The sequence below is a fragment of the Brugia malayi genome, assembly GCF_000002995.4.
Source record: "Brugia malayi strain FR3 genome assembly, contig: Bm_v4_ChrX_scaffold_001, whole genome shotgun sequence".
Lineage (NCBI taxonomy): Eukaryota > Metazoa > Nematoda > Chromadorea > Rhabditida > Onchocercidae > Brugia > Brugia malayi.
In genome coordinates this window covers 21,526,309-21,546,542 of record NW_025062479.1, presented here as the reverse complement: position 1 = coordinate 21,546,542, position 20,234 = coordinate 21,526,309, and the positions used below count along the sequence as shown (strand labels likewise).

General features: G+C 31.9%; 5 protein-coding genes across 6 annotated transcripts; 1 reads left to right on the top strand and 4 right to left on the bottom strand.

The window, feature by feature from the left end:
* Nucleotides 1-809: 809 nt before the first annotated feature.
* Nucleotides 810-8,916, bottom strand: Bm6789 (Uncharacterized protein; the record flags this gene model as incomplete). The annotated part of the gene is made up of 21 exons (XM_043075666.1): nucleotides 810-965; nucleotides 1,806-1,903; nucleotides 2,082-2,195; nucleotides 2,334-2,581; nucleotides 2,688-2,808; nucleotides 2,871-2,996; nucleotides 3,140-3,257; nucleotides 3,652-3,852; nucleotides 3,952-4,064; nucleotides 4,160-4,280; nucleotides 4,593-4,745; nucleotides 4,984-5,084; nucleotides 5,244-5,380; nucleotides 5,701-5,852; nucleotides 6,032-6,142; nucleotides 6,396-6,572; nucleotides 6,870-6,999; nucleotides 7,273-7,391; nucleotides 7,617-7,762; nucleotides 8,544-8,669; nucleotides 8,841-8,916. 21 exons carry the CDS (start codon nucleotides 8,914-8,916, stop codon nucleotides 810-812), a joined length of 2,844 nt encoding a protein of 947 aa, XP_042931600.1.
* Nucleotides 8,917-9,981: 1,065 nt separating this feature from the next.
* On the top strand, nucleotides 9,982-16,475 carry Bma-unc-18.2 (acetylcholine regulator unc-18, putative; the record flags this gene model as incomplete). The annotated part of the gene is made up of 13 exons (XM_001894645.2): nucleotides 9,982-10,102; nucleotides 13,013-13,191; nucleotides 13,415-13,529; nucleotides 13,762-13,865; nucleotides 14,107-14,246; nucleotides 14,416-14,640; nucleotides 14,764-14,942; nucleotides 15,065-15,198; nucleotides 15,268-15,406; nucleotides 15,590-15,699; nucleotides 15,804-15,991; nucleotides 16,163-16,320; nucleotides 16,402-16,475. 13 exons carry the CDS (start codon nucleotides 9,982-9,984, stop codon nucleotides 16,473-16,475), a joined length of 1,866 nt encoding a protein of 621 aa, XP_001894680.2.
* On the bottom strand, nucleotides 10,601-11,424 carry Bm9244 (Uncharacterized protein; the record flags this gene model as incomplete). The annotated part of the gene is made up of 3 exons (XM_043075665.1): nucleotides 10,601-10,615; nucleotides 11,052-11,232; nucleotides 11,333-11,424. 3 exons carry the CDS (start codon nucleotides 11,422-11,424, stop codon nucleotides 10,601-10,603), a joined length of 288 nt encoding a protein of 95 aa, XP_042931599.1.
* On the bottom strand, nucleotides 11,657-12,677 carry Bm1224 (Uncharacterized protein; the record flags this gene model as incomplete). Its single annotated transcript, XM_043075664.1, has 3 exons — nucleotides 11,657-11,687; nucleotides 12,170-12,237; nucleotides 12,570-12,677. 3 exons carry the CDS (start codon nucleotides 12,675-12,677, stop codon nucleotides 11,657-11,659), a joined length of 207 nt encoding a protein of 68 aa, XP_042931598.1.
* Nucleotides 16,476-17,794: 1,319 nt separating the features above from the next.
* Bm2217 lies at nucleotides 17,795-20,126 on the bottom strand (the record flags this gene model as incomplete). Of its 2 annotated transcripts, none has more annotated exons than XM_001894646.2 (7): nucleotides 17,795-17,992; nucleotides 18,195-18,296; nucleotides 18,421-18,549; nucleotides 18,746-18,938; nucleotides 19,272-19,467; nucleotides 19,587-19,710; nucleotides 19,911-20,126. In XM_001894646.2, the coding sequence occupies 7 exons, from the start codon at nucleotides 20,124-20,126 to the stop codon at nucleotides 17,795-17,797; spliced, it is 1,158 nt and encodes a 385-aa protein (XP_001894681.1). The 2 variants fall into 2 exon arrangements, with proteins under 2 accessions (XP_001894681.1, XP_042931597.1); XM_043075663.1 differs by having other exon boundaries at nucleotides 19,911-20,030.
* Nucleotides 20,127-20,234: the final 108 nt, after the last annotated feature.

The window sequence follows — 20,234 nt, the reverse complement described above, 5'->3', positions numbered from 1 at the left end:
GAAAAGATATTGATCAATACAAACTCAACTTATAACTAAAGAAGAATTCCTAGCTCTTAAACTTAATATTTTTGCTATATACCTAAAAATCACTCAGTGAAATTCCACATTAAAAAATTTCTTCTCTTCCCCTTTTGAGACTGCCGCAAATTATAATATTGCAAAACTTTAATTAAAATAAAATAAAGTTATGGAAAAATAACTAATTATTCAGACTGTAAATAAATAACAATGTCATGAATCATTTAACTAAATTCACATGCTAATTTCCCGATTTGATCTTGCTACAATTCTTATACTGTAATTCAATCTACAGTCCCTTGTGTACCCAAAACATCGGTTGTAATGTTTGTTGTAAACCATTTCCAATTCTTAACACAAACCATACATTAAAAAAGGAGTTGTTAACCCTTCTTTTTCTAACAAAGGAACAGACAACAACGAGATATTACTTTCTTAGCTATACAGTTCACCTTAGAATCGTATATTAATAAAGATTCAACAATCTGATTGTGATTTCATAGATAAGCGTAACTGAGGCCAACAATTTTGCTTCAGGTTACATAGTGCATTAATTGAACTGCCTACTCTACGATCAAGATAAACCTTTAAATTCCTTTTATTTCTGATCCTTAACAAAATCATTCAAGATAAAAAATGCACACAAACAGTGCCTTCAAATCTATACTTTTTTAACACCTTTTCTTTCAACAACCTGTAGCAGACATGTTGGCTTCCCTCTAACATACAAAGGACAAACAAAGAACTGATCAATCTTTTACCTTAGCACTCCTTATTTCAACGTTCGGTTATCCATCACAGAAATGTGGAGGAGAATCGTCGAAGTAAACAAGACAGATCGATGTACCAGCTATTATACACTTCGCTAGTTTGTTACTGACATTCGAGACGATTAACGATGAAGGATCGGCGATATTTAATAACACAGACTGCTGGAAGCTCAACTGAAACAAAGGAATAAACCTTTAGAAAGAAATAAAACTAGGAACAATGACAATACAATGTTTTATTTTTTTATCGCAAAATGTACTTAAAAAAGTTGAAAAACCATGCACTTAAGAAGACAGAATACTTCAGATCACAGAATAATTTTGTTTTTTTTATGTCGGAAAAATTAACCATGACAATTCAATTCAATAATATGGCTAAAGGAATAACACAGGAGAAGCAGAACACATTGAAAATTATTGGAAGTTGTCATGTTTAAATATATATATATATATATATATATATATATATATATATATATATATATATTAGGTTAATTTCAAATACATGTAGGAATAACAGACCTATCCTGTAACCTTCTTAAGTAGTCATTTTAAACGAAGATAAAATGCTACCTCGTGAACAAAGCGTTAATTTCCGGAAAATGTAATCACATCTGTGAAAGAAAAGAGATTTCAATATGATAGCAAAGTTCATAATTCAGAGTTCCCAATAGATTAACTCTAATTCTTGTCATATAATCAAATCGCCGAAGGAATGACATTCTTTTGTGCTTTAGTTAAAGTTTTGAAACAACGTTTCAAAACAGCTATTTATTTCGTACCAACTTAGAAGAGGGGAAGGACCTAAGTTATTAATCTAATTCGCGTAAATTGAATGGAAGCAAAAAATTAATATCAACTGGAAAGGATAGATAACTAGAATTCTTATGCCATACTTATTACTTTATTTCATTAAAAATAGAAAAAAAAAAAAACTATAAATTTTAATTTGTCTGAGTAGATCACACATTATTGATGCAAAGGTTCAATCCCAACAAACTGATAGTAGCTTACCATTTTAAAACCAGGAGAATAGAGAAACACAGCTAATCTGCAGTCTAATGCTATTGAAAATACCAAAAATGATTGCGCGGTTCGATGAAGACGCAAATCTATAATAATTCATCCTAACCAAGAAGAAAAAAAAAACTTGGAAAATAAAAATAATGGAAAATATAGACAAGCAGGTTTTGCTTTCAAAACCCAGCAAATTAATGTGAAACCGACCGCTTAAGCAACAGATAATTTATTCATGTTTCACCAGTAAAAAAAAAAAAAATAAATGTCCACCTGTGCATGTAGCACTATGCCAACAGTTAATACTTTTCACAAATTTCCAATTTTTTTCGAACTGAAATATACTGACAGTGCCTGATTCAGAGCCTACACCAACGTATAAGAGCTCTAAAATATAAATAAAGTAAACTATTGAAATTTAAGTAATTGAGAAGGTAAAAATGGTGAGTGTTGCTGGTTTTTTCACTTTCAAAAACTCAACACTTCTAAAATTCAAAATTCAAGTCTTAAGAAAAAAAAAACTACCATCTTCGCTGTACATGCTCAATGCACTGAGTCCACATTTCTCCACTTCAATCCTTCTATGATCTTTCACATCAACTAATTCTGATAAACTCCAGATGTGTAACATTCCTGTAGATGAGACAGCGCCACATAGAGCGATTTCATTTAACGAAGCGCAAGAAACTTTAACCATAATTCCATCACCACCAAACGATTCAAATAAAACTGTTTGTTTTTTTGAATCCAAAACTTTACTTAACTCGTAAATCCTTAAAGAGAAGAAATTTGCGAATTTTCTTTACGTTACAGAAAATAATTCTAAATGGCTGCAGCAGTCAAATAAAACTAATTGCTGCAACATACAGTTTTACTTACATTAATCTTCCATCCGAGCATGAAACCACGAATCGAATGTAAGGACTGACTGATACAAATTGAACACTTAACAATCTGCAATCCCCTTTCATGCGAGTGTTAAATAACTGCTGTAGATTTCCTGGAAAACATTACATCCATTTAATAAAGAATTAAACATATGAATTATATACTGAAATATACCTGCTTCTAGACGCCAAATGAAAATTTCAGATTTTCCCCCAACCGATATGAGGTATGGACTCATTGCAGAAATACAGTACACTGAAGACGAATGAGCTTGCAATCGCTGCACTACTTCAACAGATCCTGAAAGCTTGTCATAATCATTTCCTGAAATTGATAATTGTAGAAAACCAAATTTTCATATTTTTTCATATTTTAGGAAAGCACTTTTCTAAGAAATATTGTAACTATTTTATACAATCATATCGTTACAGAATCTGTCAAACCTGAATTGGTAAATCTGGATAAGACAAGCATAGCGTCAATACCACCGGTAACATAAAAGTCTTTTTGATCAATTTTTGTAACTGCTATAGATGTGATGTTGGACAAATGCAAATTAGGCTGAAAACGAAAATGCATTATATATACATGCAGGTCGAGGAAATGACTAAAAATTAATTTCTCTGTAGGTTTTTTGTTATATGTGTATGGAGAATGTATACGGTGCAGAAAATGTATACAGAAGATATATGAAGCAAAAATATTTTTTGCTTAAAAGATCAATTTGAAACTATCTTAAAGATTAGTTCATGTTTGATCGTGATTTCAAAATCCCTTAGCAAGATTTTTATATTCAGTCAAAGGAAAAGATCGAACTAACCTACTGTCCTTTTCAGAACCGAAACAATTCAAGAAAAAATTCACTAAAATTCCAATATCCCCTCGAGAAAACCTATATAGATGATGAAGGTAAATAATCGTCAGTTTAGCATAATAAGAAATCGTGTATCTTTACCTTAATTACTCGTAAATCACTCATATAAAGTGTGATTCTTGAAATCCTTTTTTTAATAACAAATTCAAAACACAATGATTTCGATCCTTTATAATTTCCATTTTCTTCCAATACTGACAAGCACCATGACCGACGTCTTCCACCACACCATACGTCACAAACGCAATGTCCGCTCTCATAATTCACCAGAATAAAGTTACCCTACAAACTGAATGGGATTATGAAAAATACGATTTCGTAAAAAGCAGTTTTGTATTCATTAATTATATTTCAAAGAAAAAAGAAAAAAACTATACGCACTCCACGGAACCCTGCCACATATAACTGGTTTGTTGCTTCCAAAAACCTACACGGCCATTCCATTTCGATTGCAGTAGAAGGTTTAGACCAAGACAATAGCTGCAGAGGATTCTCTAAAAACGACATTTAACTGAAAGCTTAATTTTTATTTCAATTATGAGTCATAACAAAACATGACTCTAATTAATTAATGTTGAATAACTCGAACCATAATCTCTCTTCCAGATGCACAATTTCCCATCACGTCCAATAGACAATAATTTATTCCTATAAAATTTCACATCTGTAACACCATTTTTACCATGGGCTCGTTTTATAATCTGTTTCATCTAAAATGGTAGACAATATTATATAATTTAAATTGAAAAAAAAAAAAAAAAAAAAGAAAAATGAACCAGCTGGGTGAATTTACACTTTAATTCACTGAACTGTGTTGAAATTACAAATCATGGAACTGCATTTTCGCAAAAAAACAGTTGCAGCGATGAAACACCACAATTAACTTCTTGTTATTAAGGGAAAACATAACATTCAAAAGCACAAAAACCCATGTAAACACAGATCTCACCATTATTTATTTGGATATTCAACGTAAAATTAGAAATAATAAAAAGCAAATTAATTATGTCTTGTTGCGTTACCTTAAGATCATGCGCAACAACAATCGAACCTTTGTTTGTACCAAGAAAAAGATCCCCGGCATGAATCGTAACACAAGAGAAAATTTCTCGCACGTCTATTTGCAAAGTGTGGTTTATCCATTCTGACATATCCTCCGATAAGTGAAGTAGTAGCTGCAACTTGGTTAAAAATGCTTTTGTACAATTTTTGACGTTACCATCAATATGCATACTTTTTAGAAGAAAATACTTCAACCCAATAACCCCACTGGGAAGTGTGCAGCTTTTGAAATTATTAGCAATTTTGAACATATCTGTTTGGGGGATTTTTGAAAAAAATCCAAACGACGAGGGACAAAAGAGGAATAGAAATATAAAATCATAAACTCTTAGTAAAAATCAAACAACTCACATTTTTAAAGTTGATTAATGTGAGAAATAAATAACTGTCAACCCAAAACAAATCCAGTATTTGATCAACAGTACAAAAAAGAGAGCATTTGCGGTCCTCAACTAGAAAAAAAAAAAGAAACGAACTTAGATAAAATAATGAATTTCATGGAAAGGAAAAGCCCACTTTTTACATGCTATTTATTAAGTGAACATGTAAAAATAAATATCTAAGTAAGCGCATGAAGCATTTAGATAGAAGTTATCCTGAAAGCTACTTACTTCTTACTACATGCATTTTTTTGTCTTCTGAAAAAGCTACGTATTTTCGGCATGGTGATAATTTCAGTGAGTTGGATCTGGCGGAACTGCATTGCATTATTTTACTTAAGGAAACTGCATTTGCTTCATATAGTGTTCTGAAATTACGTAGTATGGCTGTTGTATGATATGGACATATTTCTAGCAGCATTATGGATTACCAAACTAATTACATCAATAAATCAACTCGTTTTAAAACAGAAAAACCACAGAGTTTCTACTGAAGTATATCCAAAAAGCTTGAAAAAAATTTCATAAATCATTATATAACTATGCTGTAGCATTTTCCCACACAAACTTTTTTCCACATCTTTGCTTACCAACACCTTCCATTTAGATTTACTCTCTTTCTTTATGTAATATTTCTATTATTGCTATTTATTTATGAAAATAATTTTAAAAAGTTGCGACAACTAACCCTTGTAAATCCAAAATATAATAGCATTGTTGTGAAACCGCAACGAATGATTGCACTGTCAGATTTGGATAAATGAGGTTAACGGTTTGCATATTTTCTATATTTTCTGGAAATGTTACAGATCCAAAGAACCCATAATCTGTGCCAAAAAACTGAAAATTAATCGTGAATTATGATAAAGAAGCAGAAAACTACAAATAACAATGAATCCTTGCACAAGCAATAATTTTTGTATCTAAAGCAAATTTTAAGGTATCTGAAGAATAAGAAATTGGAACTGCAATTTAATTTAAACAAATCTTCATAAAACAATGGGACCAAAAAAATTTACCAGTTCTTGAGATACAAACAGAAAAGAACGGATAACACCACAACCCGTGTGTATCAACTTTAAAAGCGAAACAAATGATTCACCATACAACCACATACATATACATCCGTCCTAAACCAAAACACTTATAGGATCATATAAAAGCATTAAGAATAGCTAAATCATCCTAAAGATTAAAATATTTCTCACAGAAAAAGAAACAATATTAGCATTTTGTAATCATGAAATAATTCAGCTGAATCTGATATGCCAAAGAGTTGAAAAAAGCACTTTTGTCAAAAATCAATACCTTAGTTTTTCAAAATGTAGAAAAAGTAGTAATAAAAATAGAAACAACAAAACTGTGAACTAAAAAATAACACACTTGACTTCCAGTGAATACCACATTTTGCGGTCCATCACAAATAGAAAATGGCCTTGTTGAATGCCCATAACATTCGTCTAAATGACGAGCATCATCCAGGGACCACATATGCAAGCTCCTGTCATCCGACACAGAAAACAGAAAGTTACATTTTATGAGTAAGCCGAAAATCATACCCTGCAATAGTTAATTTGTATCAATTATTAGTAGATTTACTTCTTCACATGCATAAATAACCTACTGGGAAAAACTACACCATATTACTGGTTGGCAATGTGAGGCACAAAAGCACAATAAAAACTTTTTAGGATAGAATAAGCCATTTAAACTATTAAAGTCAAAGAATTTTGTACTCAATCCGCTTCATTAGTTTCTTCTAATTGATACTCCAATTTGTCAACCATCGATATTCAAAAGTACGGTTTAATATTTTTGTCTAGTCACTTAATGCAGAAAACTTCGCAAATTCCGAACCATGTGATGCCTTAGAACGTGAAAAGGAGAAGAAGATTTGGAGGGATACGAAATGATTATATCACCCATAACGGTACCAGCTACTGTGCGAAGACTATTCCAACTATCGCCATCCAAAACTGAATGCGTTCTGCAAAACTTGGAATTGAAATTTTTGAAAATCATTACATGTTATTACTTATAATTCAAGTTTCACATAAATAAAGTGATTAAATAGTCCTATAAAAATCAAATTATTAATAACACATGGCAAATTATGATATAAACGACTCTTTAAACTTGGCCTATGCAATTAATATCAATACTTGCCTTACTGAACCCATTTTCATCTCAAAAATTGTCTTAAAGCTAAACAATAAGAACTTAAAGAGGTTTGAAATCTACAATTTTTTCAAAAATTTACATGGAAACTCGGTAACTTGACTTCACAGTTGTCACTTCTTCAATGGCAAGATTTGAACTTCCAGCAGAAACGTCCAGACGGAGAAGTTGCACTGCATTATTGATGGACAGTGTTACTATCTATCAAAAAAGCAAAAATGGAATAAGTTATTTAGCTGTCTGAAATGACTGAAACCTATCACTGAAAAAATATCACTTCAAACTAGTCGCAAATTTTCAAAAAGTGCCATTAGTAAATAAATCCCTAAAAGATAGTATAATACATTATTTGGAAAATTATGCCTAAGAAATGCATTTCAAGAACTAATTAAAATGAAATCTGAATCATACACAGTATAATCTAACCTCCACGGAGTGTCTTGGCTCCTCTTGCTTATTAAAAACACGCAAGGCTTGGATCCAGTCTTTAAAAGTAAATACTTGTTTCTGCGGAGTGCTGGAAAACTGATGTATCACTGCTACCAATTTTTCGCCATAGGCGAATAAAACATCTAAAAACGACACCTTAAAAATAGCTCTCAAAATTACAAAATTTTCAGAAGTGACTCAAATGTCTCTAAAAAAATCAAATGCTGTTCTGGTCTATGAGATAAATCTTACACATATTTCTAATCTAACTGGAAAAAAAAATTACAATACTATGATTAAGTGATAAGTAGATCAGATGGAACTCATCTTTTTCAGATCTGCGACCACGCCGATATTAAAGCATTCCAAATCTTTTTAAATAAAGGAACGTATGACTTACTAATTTAAAAAAAAACAAAAACGTATTACTGATTTGGAAGAAAAACGCCTATCTTATAATGAGAAAAATTGCAGTTTAGTTATAATAAAAGATTACCAGTGCGTTAAGTAATTTTTCTGAAGTTATTTGATAGTTAAAAATAGGGAATGTTAAGTTTTAAAAGAATGGTTTGTAATATCAGTAACGCCAATGCTTAATGGGAAATTATATGTTAAATAGATATTAATTACTCCTAAAAGAACCAAATCGGATATTACAAATCCTTTTTCTTGAATTTAACTTTCTCTATTTTTAACTATCATTTTGAAAAATAACTTCAAAAAATCACTTAACGCACTGGTAACATTTTACTATAACTAAACTGCCATAATCGATACTACTTGCAATATAGTACATCCCTCTAGTACATCCCTCTGTAGCAGTAATTGTATTCTTAATACACACTAATTAACTGATAAATGATTATTCACTATCAGTAATTTTTAATGATAGTTTAGAAAACGAGCAAAACGGTGCACGCATACCCTGTTTGTCAAGATAAGTCAACCCATATATATTACATTTTCTTTCTTCAAAAACACAGGTTTGATGTTGTGAAACTAACAGTCCATTGTGATCCTTCTTATAAGAATCGATCATGCAACCATTACCTAAAATAGTATGTGGGAAAATGTTAGCATGTGAGAGAACTTAATAAGGCAACAAATTTAGCTGAAATTAAAAAATCGCTTAAATACATAAATGAAGATAATCTAGTAAATCATTTTACTGAATTGATCTTCTGCTGTCTAGAAATTCTTCAAAGGAAAATAAAAACTTACTGGCTAGAAGAACAGGGCAGTCAGCATCTTCCTCACCTCTTTTTATAGTTAACACCGGAGCACATAATGACTTCATTAACTTCCTGTGAAAAAGAAAAAACAAATGTAACGATAATTAACACATAATAAATTGATATGTGTGAACGTAATGCTTGCGGCCATCTAATAATAGGGATTACAAGAAAAATAAGTTTTATAGCAAGGTCGTTTATTATATGGAAGTAAAATTTTATGAAACATAGATAGAGGCTTAAACGTATATATATATATATATATATATATGCATATCTAAATTAGCCGTGTTAGAAAAAGGTCTATAAAATCCGATCAGAAATTTTATTGAAAGTCAGCAAAACTACCAAATATGTTTACAAGTTGAACGATGACGTGAAATAACAAGACATAAATTCTGAACTTCTTTCTATAAGTAAATAATAACAATAACAGTAATAGTAAATAATAAGTCCTTTATTTAACTACTGCTATATTCTGTAATCAGATTTACGTTGCATGGGACTTTCCACGCCTTCCTGCAGTGGGAAACCTAGTAAACATAAAATTATAATTACGAGAAATATTTTTTTCATCGCCTCCATTTACGGGCCATATTAAATGAAGCTAACTTCACTGAACATGTTGAGAGTCTTCCTTGTCGAGAATGGGGCTGGATGTGCGTTTATAGCTCAGGACTGGAATGTCTCCTACAAAAGGGAGTGTCGTCAACATTGATTTCATCTTATTATGTTATTAGCTTACCATACTCCACCATACCTTTGATTTTATTCTGATGAGTTGGTCTAAAATTACATATTGTGTGTGTGTTTGTTTACATATATGTTCGTACCATATATTGCTAATTAATTTCAAAGACTGAAAGTAGAAGCTGTAATTTTTCTCTTCTTTGAAGAAGAGAAATTTTCAACTGAGTATGTGCCAAGAATCAATTCCATCAGAAAGAAATCAAAAACTTTGATTTTTCCCGTGTGGACAATATACCGATATGGGTGATATAGAGAATAGTCCTAACACATTGTACTGAAAGTAAAATGGTCTTGAAGTCCACTGGAAGTATGTGAAGGAAGTATTGGCTAAAATAATGGAAATTAACAGCATTTAGTTAGACTTGCTATATAACACAGAAATGACATTTTCAAATCTTTTTGTGGATTCTAATCTATTTTTAATATTCCAAAGTACGATAAATATTGCTGCAGGATCACAACAAACAGTGGCAATGTCGCTGAAGGCAATCGTTGGCCAGAGTAAGTCCTCTAATCCTCTGCGATATATGTTGTACTTTTATTTTATTTGTGATTATTCATTACTTTCAGCTAATAACGTAACGTAATCTTCTGAGAATGACTGTTTTTATGGCCATAATTGAAGTATAAACTAGATCTCTAAATCAATAATTTAGATGCTGTGTCGCTTGATTCTTAGATATAAACATAGCAGCATTATTCTTGATCACTAAATAATGCTGTTTAACTCAGTTTATTACTTAACATTTGTTAGCACACAGTTTAATAGCAAACAATGATGGTCATTCTTTATGGTCATCTTAATTACTTCTTTTTTCATTTACTCTCTGTGTAATAAAGTAGTGAATCACGTCTCCATGCGCCAATGTATAGAGCATTTCGTAAAATATTCACTACAAAACCCATTAAATCGAAAAGCATCCTTTTGGTGGTTTAATTCATTTCAGCTATTGTTGTTACACATATTTCACGCGCCTCGTAAATTTGGTTTATTCGCCTTTACAATTTTGCCATCTAAAATTATCTGTATTATAAAATTAGTTGATGATAAGCCATTTCGAGAGTAGAATGATGCAATGATACTTTAACTTTTAATTTGACGACTCTGTCCATTTCCTTGAAACCAGGGTAAAGCAGTAGAAATGGTTTTCTAGGCATTCTTTCTTTTGTTCTAAATCGTTAGATCCTCTTCGAACGCAACTAGACTGTTTTCTGCATTTTTTAATCTTTCAAGTGCGCATCAGTAAAATTTTCAAAACTTCAATTGCAGTTAAACCACAACCAGTTAAAAAGTGTCTGTTATTTCGAGCTTCACTGCAAATTTTTGGCTTACGATAAAATGATTCCAGATAACCTTATCAATCTACCATTAATAACAATGGATAGATTAATAAGGCTTTTCCGGAAAACTGTGAGTTAAAAAGGGAAAATAGGATAAAAAGAAACGAACTTCTATTTTCAGCATTTTTGTGTCTTTGCTACTTTTCTTCCGAATCAATTTTAATTCTTCAAATTTCTGGATAACTGGACTGGCCATTCTTTTCATCATATTACCGATATCTGTTTCGAATTCACACAAATTGGCTATTCCATTATTAAATGCATCTTCCGCCTCCGATTCAATTTTCTTCCTGAAATTTTTTGAAGTAACATTAACAATTCAAAAAAATTGTCATTGGATGCCAAATGGACTTCTTTCTTTGAATATTTTAATAAAATTCACTTTTGTACCTTTGCTGCATTCGTTCTTTAACCGTCTTTATATTTCTCATAGATACCGTATTCATTCTTTTGAATTGGTTTTGCTTCTGGATGCTGCTCATCTCTGGAATTGAAACTTCCTTACAGCAATTGTTAAATCGACTTGTAATTTCTGTTTTACAGGTTAGATACTTAACTTTCCTTTATGGTAATCAATATGTTTAGAACTCCAAACGTTTGAATGCGTTATGACAGAAACACACAAGTGTATGTTTTCATCTGCTTTAAACGATAATCTATTCTCATTGGAATCGTTTGCTCTTTCTGCATTCTCCTTAAGCTCTTCACCAACGCCTAGCGTTTTTCACAGCTCTTCGTATTCTTTCTGAAAATCGTTGTTCTATTTTTTAAAGAATTAGTTCGCTTATCCTTGAAAAGTATTACGGACTACTAGATACATCTTAAAGTAGGAGAGAGGAAAACAGGGACAATATATGGTAGTTATGCTAGGTAGCTACTAGTATCAAATGTGCAGGATATGATAAATTGGAAATAGGAAGGTTAAGATAAAAACCAGATATAAGACAAATGAAAAAGTCTAAAGTTTGTTAATTTACTTCTAATTTTTTGCGTATTCTTTTTTTACTTCCCATGTTTCCCTCATTTGTTTCTATTTTCTTTCTTAGTTCATTGAGTCTAAAATTTTAATGAGTATAAAGGATCTCAGCTCCTGACTTCATGCTAGTCAATTCTTAGTCGGTATAAATATTTGCTATGGATAATTTATCTGGATCTTTCTGAAGATTTAAGAATCCTTGATTTTATCTGCTTGAAAGTGTAACGTTCAACCATTTCTTTGTTTTTTACCTTTTTTCATCTTTTTTCCTATTTTCTTGCAACTTCTGTATCTCTTGTATTAGTTTTTCGTGATCTTCCTGAAAGTGGTAATCATCTGAAATTAAAGATGTCTTTACATTTATCTTTTTTCCTACTTTCTATTTTTTTTTTCAATATCTGCTATGGACTACTTCACATTTCACTTCAAATTATCGTTTAAGTTCTTTAAGATCGCATGATCTTTAGTATTACCAAGAATTTTGTTACGAGAAATTTAATTTTGCGAGAAATTGTGTCAACACTCGGATATTTCGGTCGTGTATTATTGTCATGCCTAACTGGCTAGTTCATATCATTCTTTAACTTGAAGTGAAACTTGAGAGGAAAGAATTTTCAGTCAAAAATCCTGGAAGTATCAGTGTTAGGTGACCTTCAAGCGTGCGCATTTCCGTTGTTGCCGTGGATTTCCTTGTGAAAGCCTTTGAATTTCAGTTGATATTTGTTGAAGCTCCCTTTGCTTATACTCAAGTAGTTTCATCAATAAATGCTAATGCACCACCATTCCCAACAGTTTAGAAAATGTAGAAATAAATGAAAATGTTGTAAACAATCATCTTTAATTGTTATCTGTTTCACTATCCTCGGATTGAGGAGGAAATGTGCATATTTTCTAGTTTTCTATGTCTTTACTACTTTTTTTTATCACTATTTGCATGCAGTCGAAGATAATTATGAACAGATATTGGATGATTTCTAGCGACTTCGCAGTCTGTTAATTTCGAGTTTTTAAGTGAGACTAACACAACAGTTTTTACACTCAGCAAACTGATGTATTTTTCACTTTTTATCACATAGTACCGATTCATTTTATAGAACTACTCAATGAAGTGATTCGACCTTTGCGACGAAGTGATAAGGGTGGTGGATGGAATGTACTGGTGGTGGATCGATTAGCTATGCGCATGCTTAGTGCATGTTGCAAGATGCACAACATCATGGATGAAGGTATTACAATTGTTGAAGATATCAACAAGCGTCGAGAACCATTGCCTGTAAGTTCTACCATTTGGTCTAAATCATTTTTCTTATTTAATTGACTTTCTTATGAAAAATGATTCAGTGCTTTCACTATCGGTACTGGCTTTATGTTGTTTTGAAGTACACATAAGCAACAACACTATCGAGTAGAAATGAACTTGTATATGAGACTTTAAGGAAATTATGTTAACCCAATTTTTTTTTTGATGCCATTTATTTAATTTCACTGAATTTTAGAGTCTTGATGCTATTTATTTGATTGCTCCAACAAAAGATTCTGTTGAGAAATTGATCGCAGATTTTATCTACGGTCGAAATCAATATCGATGTGCACATGTTTTCTTTACTGAAGGTATGAGATGTTTTTATGTGCGGCTAAACAAATTTATTGCAGAATTAAACGCTGACATCCACAATTAATACTACTGCAAAAGTAAAAATTGAAGCTATATTTAATACTTGAAGAATCTTTAGAACTTCGTCGCTTTCTAAGGTGGCTACTTAATAGAAAAGTTTTTTTTTGAAACTAGTAAAGAAATTCGGTTTTATTATTTGAATTTGGAAAAAGCAGGTATAAATTTTAGCATGTCCTGATCAGCTGTTTTCAACGTTATCAAAAAGCCGTTCAGCGAAATATATTAAAACTCTAAAGGAAGTAAATATTGCTTTCACTCCCTATGAATCACAAGTATGCATTTCCATTTATGTGTATGACTTGTTCCCATGATATCCCTACAGTACTTTGGTTTTCCAGAAAAATATTAACCAGTAACTACCTTTAGCGTTTCTTTGTATATTTTATTGAAGTGGTAAAAGTTACGCAGTTCTGTGATAAAATAGTTTTACGGTTTTATCTAATCTTTCATCTCCTTTTTCGTCCTTTTTTTGCTTAAAATTTCATAAGTTAATTGCTGAAAATACTTTTTTAGGTGTATTCGCTGGATTCACCGGATACTTTCTTTCTATACTACAATGCACAAGAACAAGGTGGTTTAACGACCAATTTAGAACGCATTGCAGAACAGATTGCTACGGTGTGTGCAACACTTGGCGAATATCCACTTTTAAGGTGCAATAATTAAAATAAATTATGGATCATTCACAGCTTTTAAAAACATGAAGGAACATTTTTTCCTTTGAGTTTAAGGAAATATTATACTACTAGAGTTAGAAAAACTGGTAACTGGATCCATGTAAGAAGTCAGTCTTCCTACGTTTTCTGAGTGTTTTATTTTCAGGTATCGAGCAGATTTTGAAAGGAATGTTGTTTTATCACATTTAGTGCAGCAGAAACTTGATGCTTATAAAGCAGATGATCCTTCAATGGGAGAAGGTGCAGATAAGGCTCGTAGTCAGCTAGTGATTCTGGATCGAGGCTTTGATGCTATTAGTCCACTGCTTCATGAGCTAACCTTACAAGCTATGACATATGATCTCTTGGATATTGAGAATGACGTCTATCGGTTAGTTTATCGAATTATTGTTTTCTATGTTCGTTTGCAGTAGTTGTACACAGAATACTCCTTCAGTTTTCTAGAAAATTATTTTAATTCATATTGGTGCTGCGAATTTTTTTAATATTTCAGTTACGAAACAGGTGGGAATGATAGCATTGATAAAGAGGTATTACTTGATGAAAACGATGACCTTTGGGTCGAAAATCGTCATAAGCATATCGCTGTTGTTTCTCAAGAAGTTACGAAAGGGTTGAAAAAATTTTCCGAAAGTAACGCTGGCATGAAAGCTGATGCAAAAAGCATTAAAGGTTTTTTTTTTTTTTTCATACATGTTTTTGTCCTAAGGAAGATATAAACTAATATTTTTGGTCACCCATCAAAAAATATGATTCCCATTAAAACTCATTTTATGCTATGAACTTGTATTTAGATCTGTCAATGATGATCAAAAAGATGCCACAATATCAGAAAGAATTGAATAAATTCAATACCCATTTTCATTTGGCAGAAGAATGTATGCGCAAGTATCAGCAAGGAATCGATAAACTTTGTAAAGTGGAGCAGGTTTGTAAGCTTAGTTGAAGCTTCAATCTAAATTTCTATTCCTTATTAGTTTATAAAAACTATTTATAGGACTTGGCAATGCAGGTTGATGCAGAAGGTGAGCGAGTAAAAGATCCCATGAAGTTAATGGTACCATTACTGATTGACCCAGCAGTTGAACCACTCGATCGCCTTCGACTTATTTTGCTTTACATTTTGTCAAAAAACGGTTAGTTTTTTTTTTAAATACTTTATTGTCAAATGCTATTCGCTGCAATTTTTTAAAGAATAAATTTTGGAAAATTTTGAGAAGAAAAAGGGTCTTGGGAAAATGGTTGTAAATGAGTAACTTGTTGATAATCAAAAAAGCTATGTGACAGGTTCTTCAGTTTTTATATTTTGTGTGCTTGAGGCATTACCGAGGAAAGTTTGGACAAACTTCTGCAACATGCGAATATTGACGTGGTGGAGAAAGATACATTGGCTAATGCAATGTTTTTGGGTTTGAATATAATTATAGATGTGAGTTATGAAGTTTATGAATTTTTCATCTAGCTAACTAACTGAGGATTCACTCAGTTTGGAAGATCGCTTCCATGATTTCCTTATAATTCTTAAATTTTTAGCAAGGACGCAAACGATTTTGGACACCGAATCGTAAAGAACGTCCCAATGAACAGGTTTACCAAACTTCTCGATGGGTTCCAGTTTTGAAAGACATTTTGGAAGATGCAATAGAGGATAGACTTGATGTGAAGCATTTTCCTATTTTAGCTGGACGACAGATCATACCAACATATCGACCACCAACAAGGTTTCCTGTCTACGTTTTCGAGTGCCTTTGTACTAGCTTTCCTTTGAATCATTCAAAACCACAATTTTATTCATTCACTATTTTTTCCGCAATTGACTGGTTGAAGACTTTTATTTCTGCTGTCTTATCTTTACTTTTCTTCTTTCTTTATTGAGCTAATTATTCACTTAGTGCTCGATATGGTCAATGGCATAAAGAACGTGGACATCAGACATCGTATCGCTCGGGACCTCGCTTAATTGTTTTTGTGGTGGGTGGAGTAACATATTCAGAGATGAGAGTTGCTTACGAAGTCACCAAAGATAAGAAACCATGGGAAGTTATCATCGGTAAGTTCAAGTGGATCTCAGTTAACTTTCAGTTAAATTTTAAACCTCAAGTTAGCATGTCATTTTCATTTTCTATTACAGGATCAGATCAGTTAATAAATCCAGCAGCTTTCCTGGAAAATCTTCGTGGATTGAACAAGTATCGAGATAATTAAAAAAAAGTGACTCGTTTATTTGTAGTCATCTTTAATTGTGAATTTTTACTTTATGGTACAGGTTATCGATAGTTCAGCAAAACATTAGAAACGTTTTCTATACTTCCTTCATGCTATGTAAAATCATTAAATAATTTTAAAGTATTTATAGTCAAATATGTTTAATAAATCTAGCGAATAGAATACAGTAAAAGTTTAAGTAACATTCATGGGAATATGGAAAATGATGAAAGATTTCGTTCTATGAAGTGAAATATTGTTAGGAGATTTTGGTGCAGATATTTTCAAATTTTGTTAGTTAAAATATGGTTATGAGTTCATAGCTTTAGATTATAGTTCAAGCAGAAGCACAAGATTTTTTTTGTATGGTATATTAAAACTTGATCCAAGTTCAAGTTTGGTAACTTTAAAATTAAAAAAGAAAATAAGCTCGTAAAATCTCCCGACTTTGTATTTTTCGGTATTTTCGGATCTTTCTGCATTTTGCGGTTTTGTCAAATCTTTCTGCAATAAATTCCAATCGAATTTTGATTTTGCACTTATTATCATGTGTTGTGTCTCATCTTTCCCAAATGTCGTTTATTTATTATCGTAACGTGCATTGTTGTGGTGATTGTGACAAGTCTATCCTTTTATCTTGTCGTTTGTATTTATGTATTTATTGGCTCTCATAGCTTTATGGAATTCAAATTTTATTGGAAGGTTGAGGGTGGAAGTTGTCCCCAAGTTTTTTTTTTTTTCTGGTAGGGTTGATTAAGCGTAAATTTTAGTGCTCGGTTCCTAACTATTCAGAATCTTGAAGCCATTCCTATATCCCGAAGAAAAGCAATGGGAGAGTCATTGCCCGATGAATCATATATTAAATTATGTCGAAAACATTCCAATATATTTCAGATTCCGTTCAACTAGTCATAAAGTATTGCTAAACATTGCTTAATATTCTCAAAAAAGGTATTTTGAGGCATTATTGATAGAAATATTTCAATGTAACAAACATCCGCCATGCATACCCTAACTGTCCTGCTAATATCCAGTATGTCCGAAAGACTAGGAGGACACTAGGACATCCTTCTTCTATTACATAACAAAAGATTTATTTCCCCCAAAATAGTTCCTCACATTTATTGCAAAATAATAGGAAGCACAGATAGAACAAAATTTAAACAGGAATAATAATCCTGTGTGCTGCGCCATAATTTTTTTCAGATATGAATTGGTACTTTTTGTATTCTGTTCCTTACACATTAAGCATTTAATTTGCTTTTTATCCAGAAGACATTCCTATCACCTTTCAGTTTTCAACTTTCGATTATACTTTATTACAGTTCGTCTTTATTTTTTATGAAATAATTCTGAGCAAAAAAAGATGAAGGTCTGGGAATGCTTGATGCATACTTCCTCTGCCGATATATAAATGCGCTCAAAGTAGATACACAATTACCAATGAAATGATCTGCCATTGAGAGAATCGCCAAATTTACATGTAGATTTTCGGGATAGCGACGCTGAATTGTAATCTGAAAGGAATCTGTTGTTGGTTTCTTTGCTAACAATTGCAATATTATGAAATGATATTCTCAGGGAAGAATTATTCTGCCACGGAAAACTCCTAACACTATTCCTTAACTTGCTACCATAGAAATATTGCAATCCTTAACTGCTTGTCATCAAAAATCATAGTCATAAACAAAAATCAGACATATAGAAAAATATATATACCCGCAGAGGAGCCAATCCTTGTTTTAATTCATCGATGTAATGATTTCGATCACTTGATACGAATATCGATCGTACTTTCAATTTTAATACCTCCTTCGTAACCTTAAATTTATTACCTCATTCCAAAAACAAAAGGTACAAACAACTGATACCTCAAGGTAATGGTATGAAATCATAATAAGGTCCAAATTTGAGACGTAGGTTAGCAAAATAATCAAAATTTTACATCTTTGATAATTGTTTCCAGTGAAGGTAGACACATTTCCGCAGTTAATTTACCATTTCTACCAGTACAAATTGCTGAACCAAATAATTTTTCAGTTTCATTCTCGTGTACCATGTGACATAAATTCTTCTGCGAATAAACAAATTAGCTCGACCACTTCTTTTGAATTCTTACATAGGCGAACGGAAATTATAGCAAAACAAATTTGCATGGAATTAAACACTACAGAAATGAATTTTCTTTCTGTGTAAGAGAAAGTTTTGTTGATGAAATATTGCATTATTATTTGAAATAAATAGAGAAATCTATTCAAGGAAAAACTTACCCAGTCAATATCATTCCGCAAGTGAATACCAATAAATGGTTTTTCAAGTGATTCTGCTATAAATTTGTTAGCCTCTGTCACAATTGGTTCTGACCAACGAAGATATCTCTGCAAATGATGATGGTCCGTTCGTGCTGGAAATGCTACCGGAGCCGAAATAAATGATAAAACTGGATATCGGTCAACCGGAAATCTGCAAAAATGCAAATTCCAACAAAAACTTATGACCGATGCAATGTTTTTATTTTTCATTTTTTCTTTTAACAGATAACCTGTAAGTATTATTCTTGTTGAGGAAAAGTTGCCTCATTACTTAATAACTTAACTGCAGTACTCCATCTCATTTAATACACCAATGTACTTTAATGTTACTTTTTACACTGCTTGACAACTCCGTATCAACTTTTGAAACAATGTCTACCATCCGTGGTCTATCTTTAACAGTACCTTTTTCTATTTAGATTAGAACTTTTTTTGAAACACTAAGGGAACATTAAGCTCATGATAATTAATATGCAATGCATACCTTTCTTCCCACTTTTTTCGAACGCTCACGGAGTCAATAAAATGTGCTTCAGAAAAATCTGAAGCATAATAAACATCGTCGACAAAGCTTATATTCGAATAATCCCAAAATGGACCAAATGGATTTCCCTCTTTAGCATGACAACCAGATGGTTTTTTTCTATCATAGATACTTTGACGTGGTTGCCAACAAAATGCTAAAGCAATACAGTTTTTAAATCTTACAGAAAGATCATTTTCAACAATATTGATAAGATAACCGAGAATGCAGGTGACTATAAATTTAGAATTCTCCAAAATAAAGTCAAACTCCCACCTTTCCTTTCACTTAATGGCCAAACATCTGGTGCAATTTTCTTGATAAATTCACGCATAACAATCATTTTATGAAAATTACGTAACGGTTTAACCAAAAAATATTTGTCGAAATCTGCCATAATCTGAATAAGAACTTTGCTGAATTGACTTTCTAAAGTAAAACATAAAATTATATTCAAGACAACAGTTACATTTTCACAATTTCAACAGTATATGGAAGATAGCAAGTGCAGTGCTATAGTGCAGGAAACCCTAAAGAAATATACAGTACAAATGAATAAGAGAATTTCAACTAGTAGAAAAAAAATGTAATGAAACTTACTGCTTGTTTCCTTTCATGATAATATTCAACAAATGGAGGTAAAACTAAAGTTCTATTAAGAGCTTTCGCAAATGCCAACATGCCAAGGAAATGTTCCATTTGATTGCCAAATCTACCCATGCATGGGCAATATACAATATATCCGGCAGTAGAAGTGAAATCACCAATCCATATTAAAGTGATAAAGTAAAAGAGTAAAGAAAGTGACAGGCACATCTAATCTCGATTAACAAGACTCCTAAACAAGTGAAACAGAGCTAGCTTTGCTAGATAAGCAGTAAACTTTAGTAGTTTGAGAAAAAGTATAACTGCCATCTAATCATG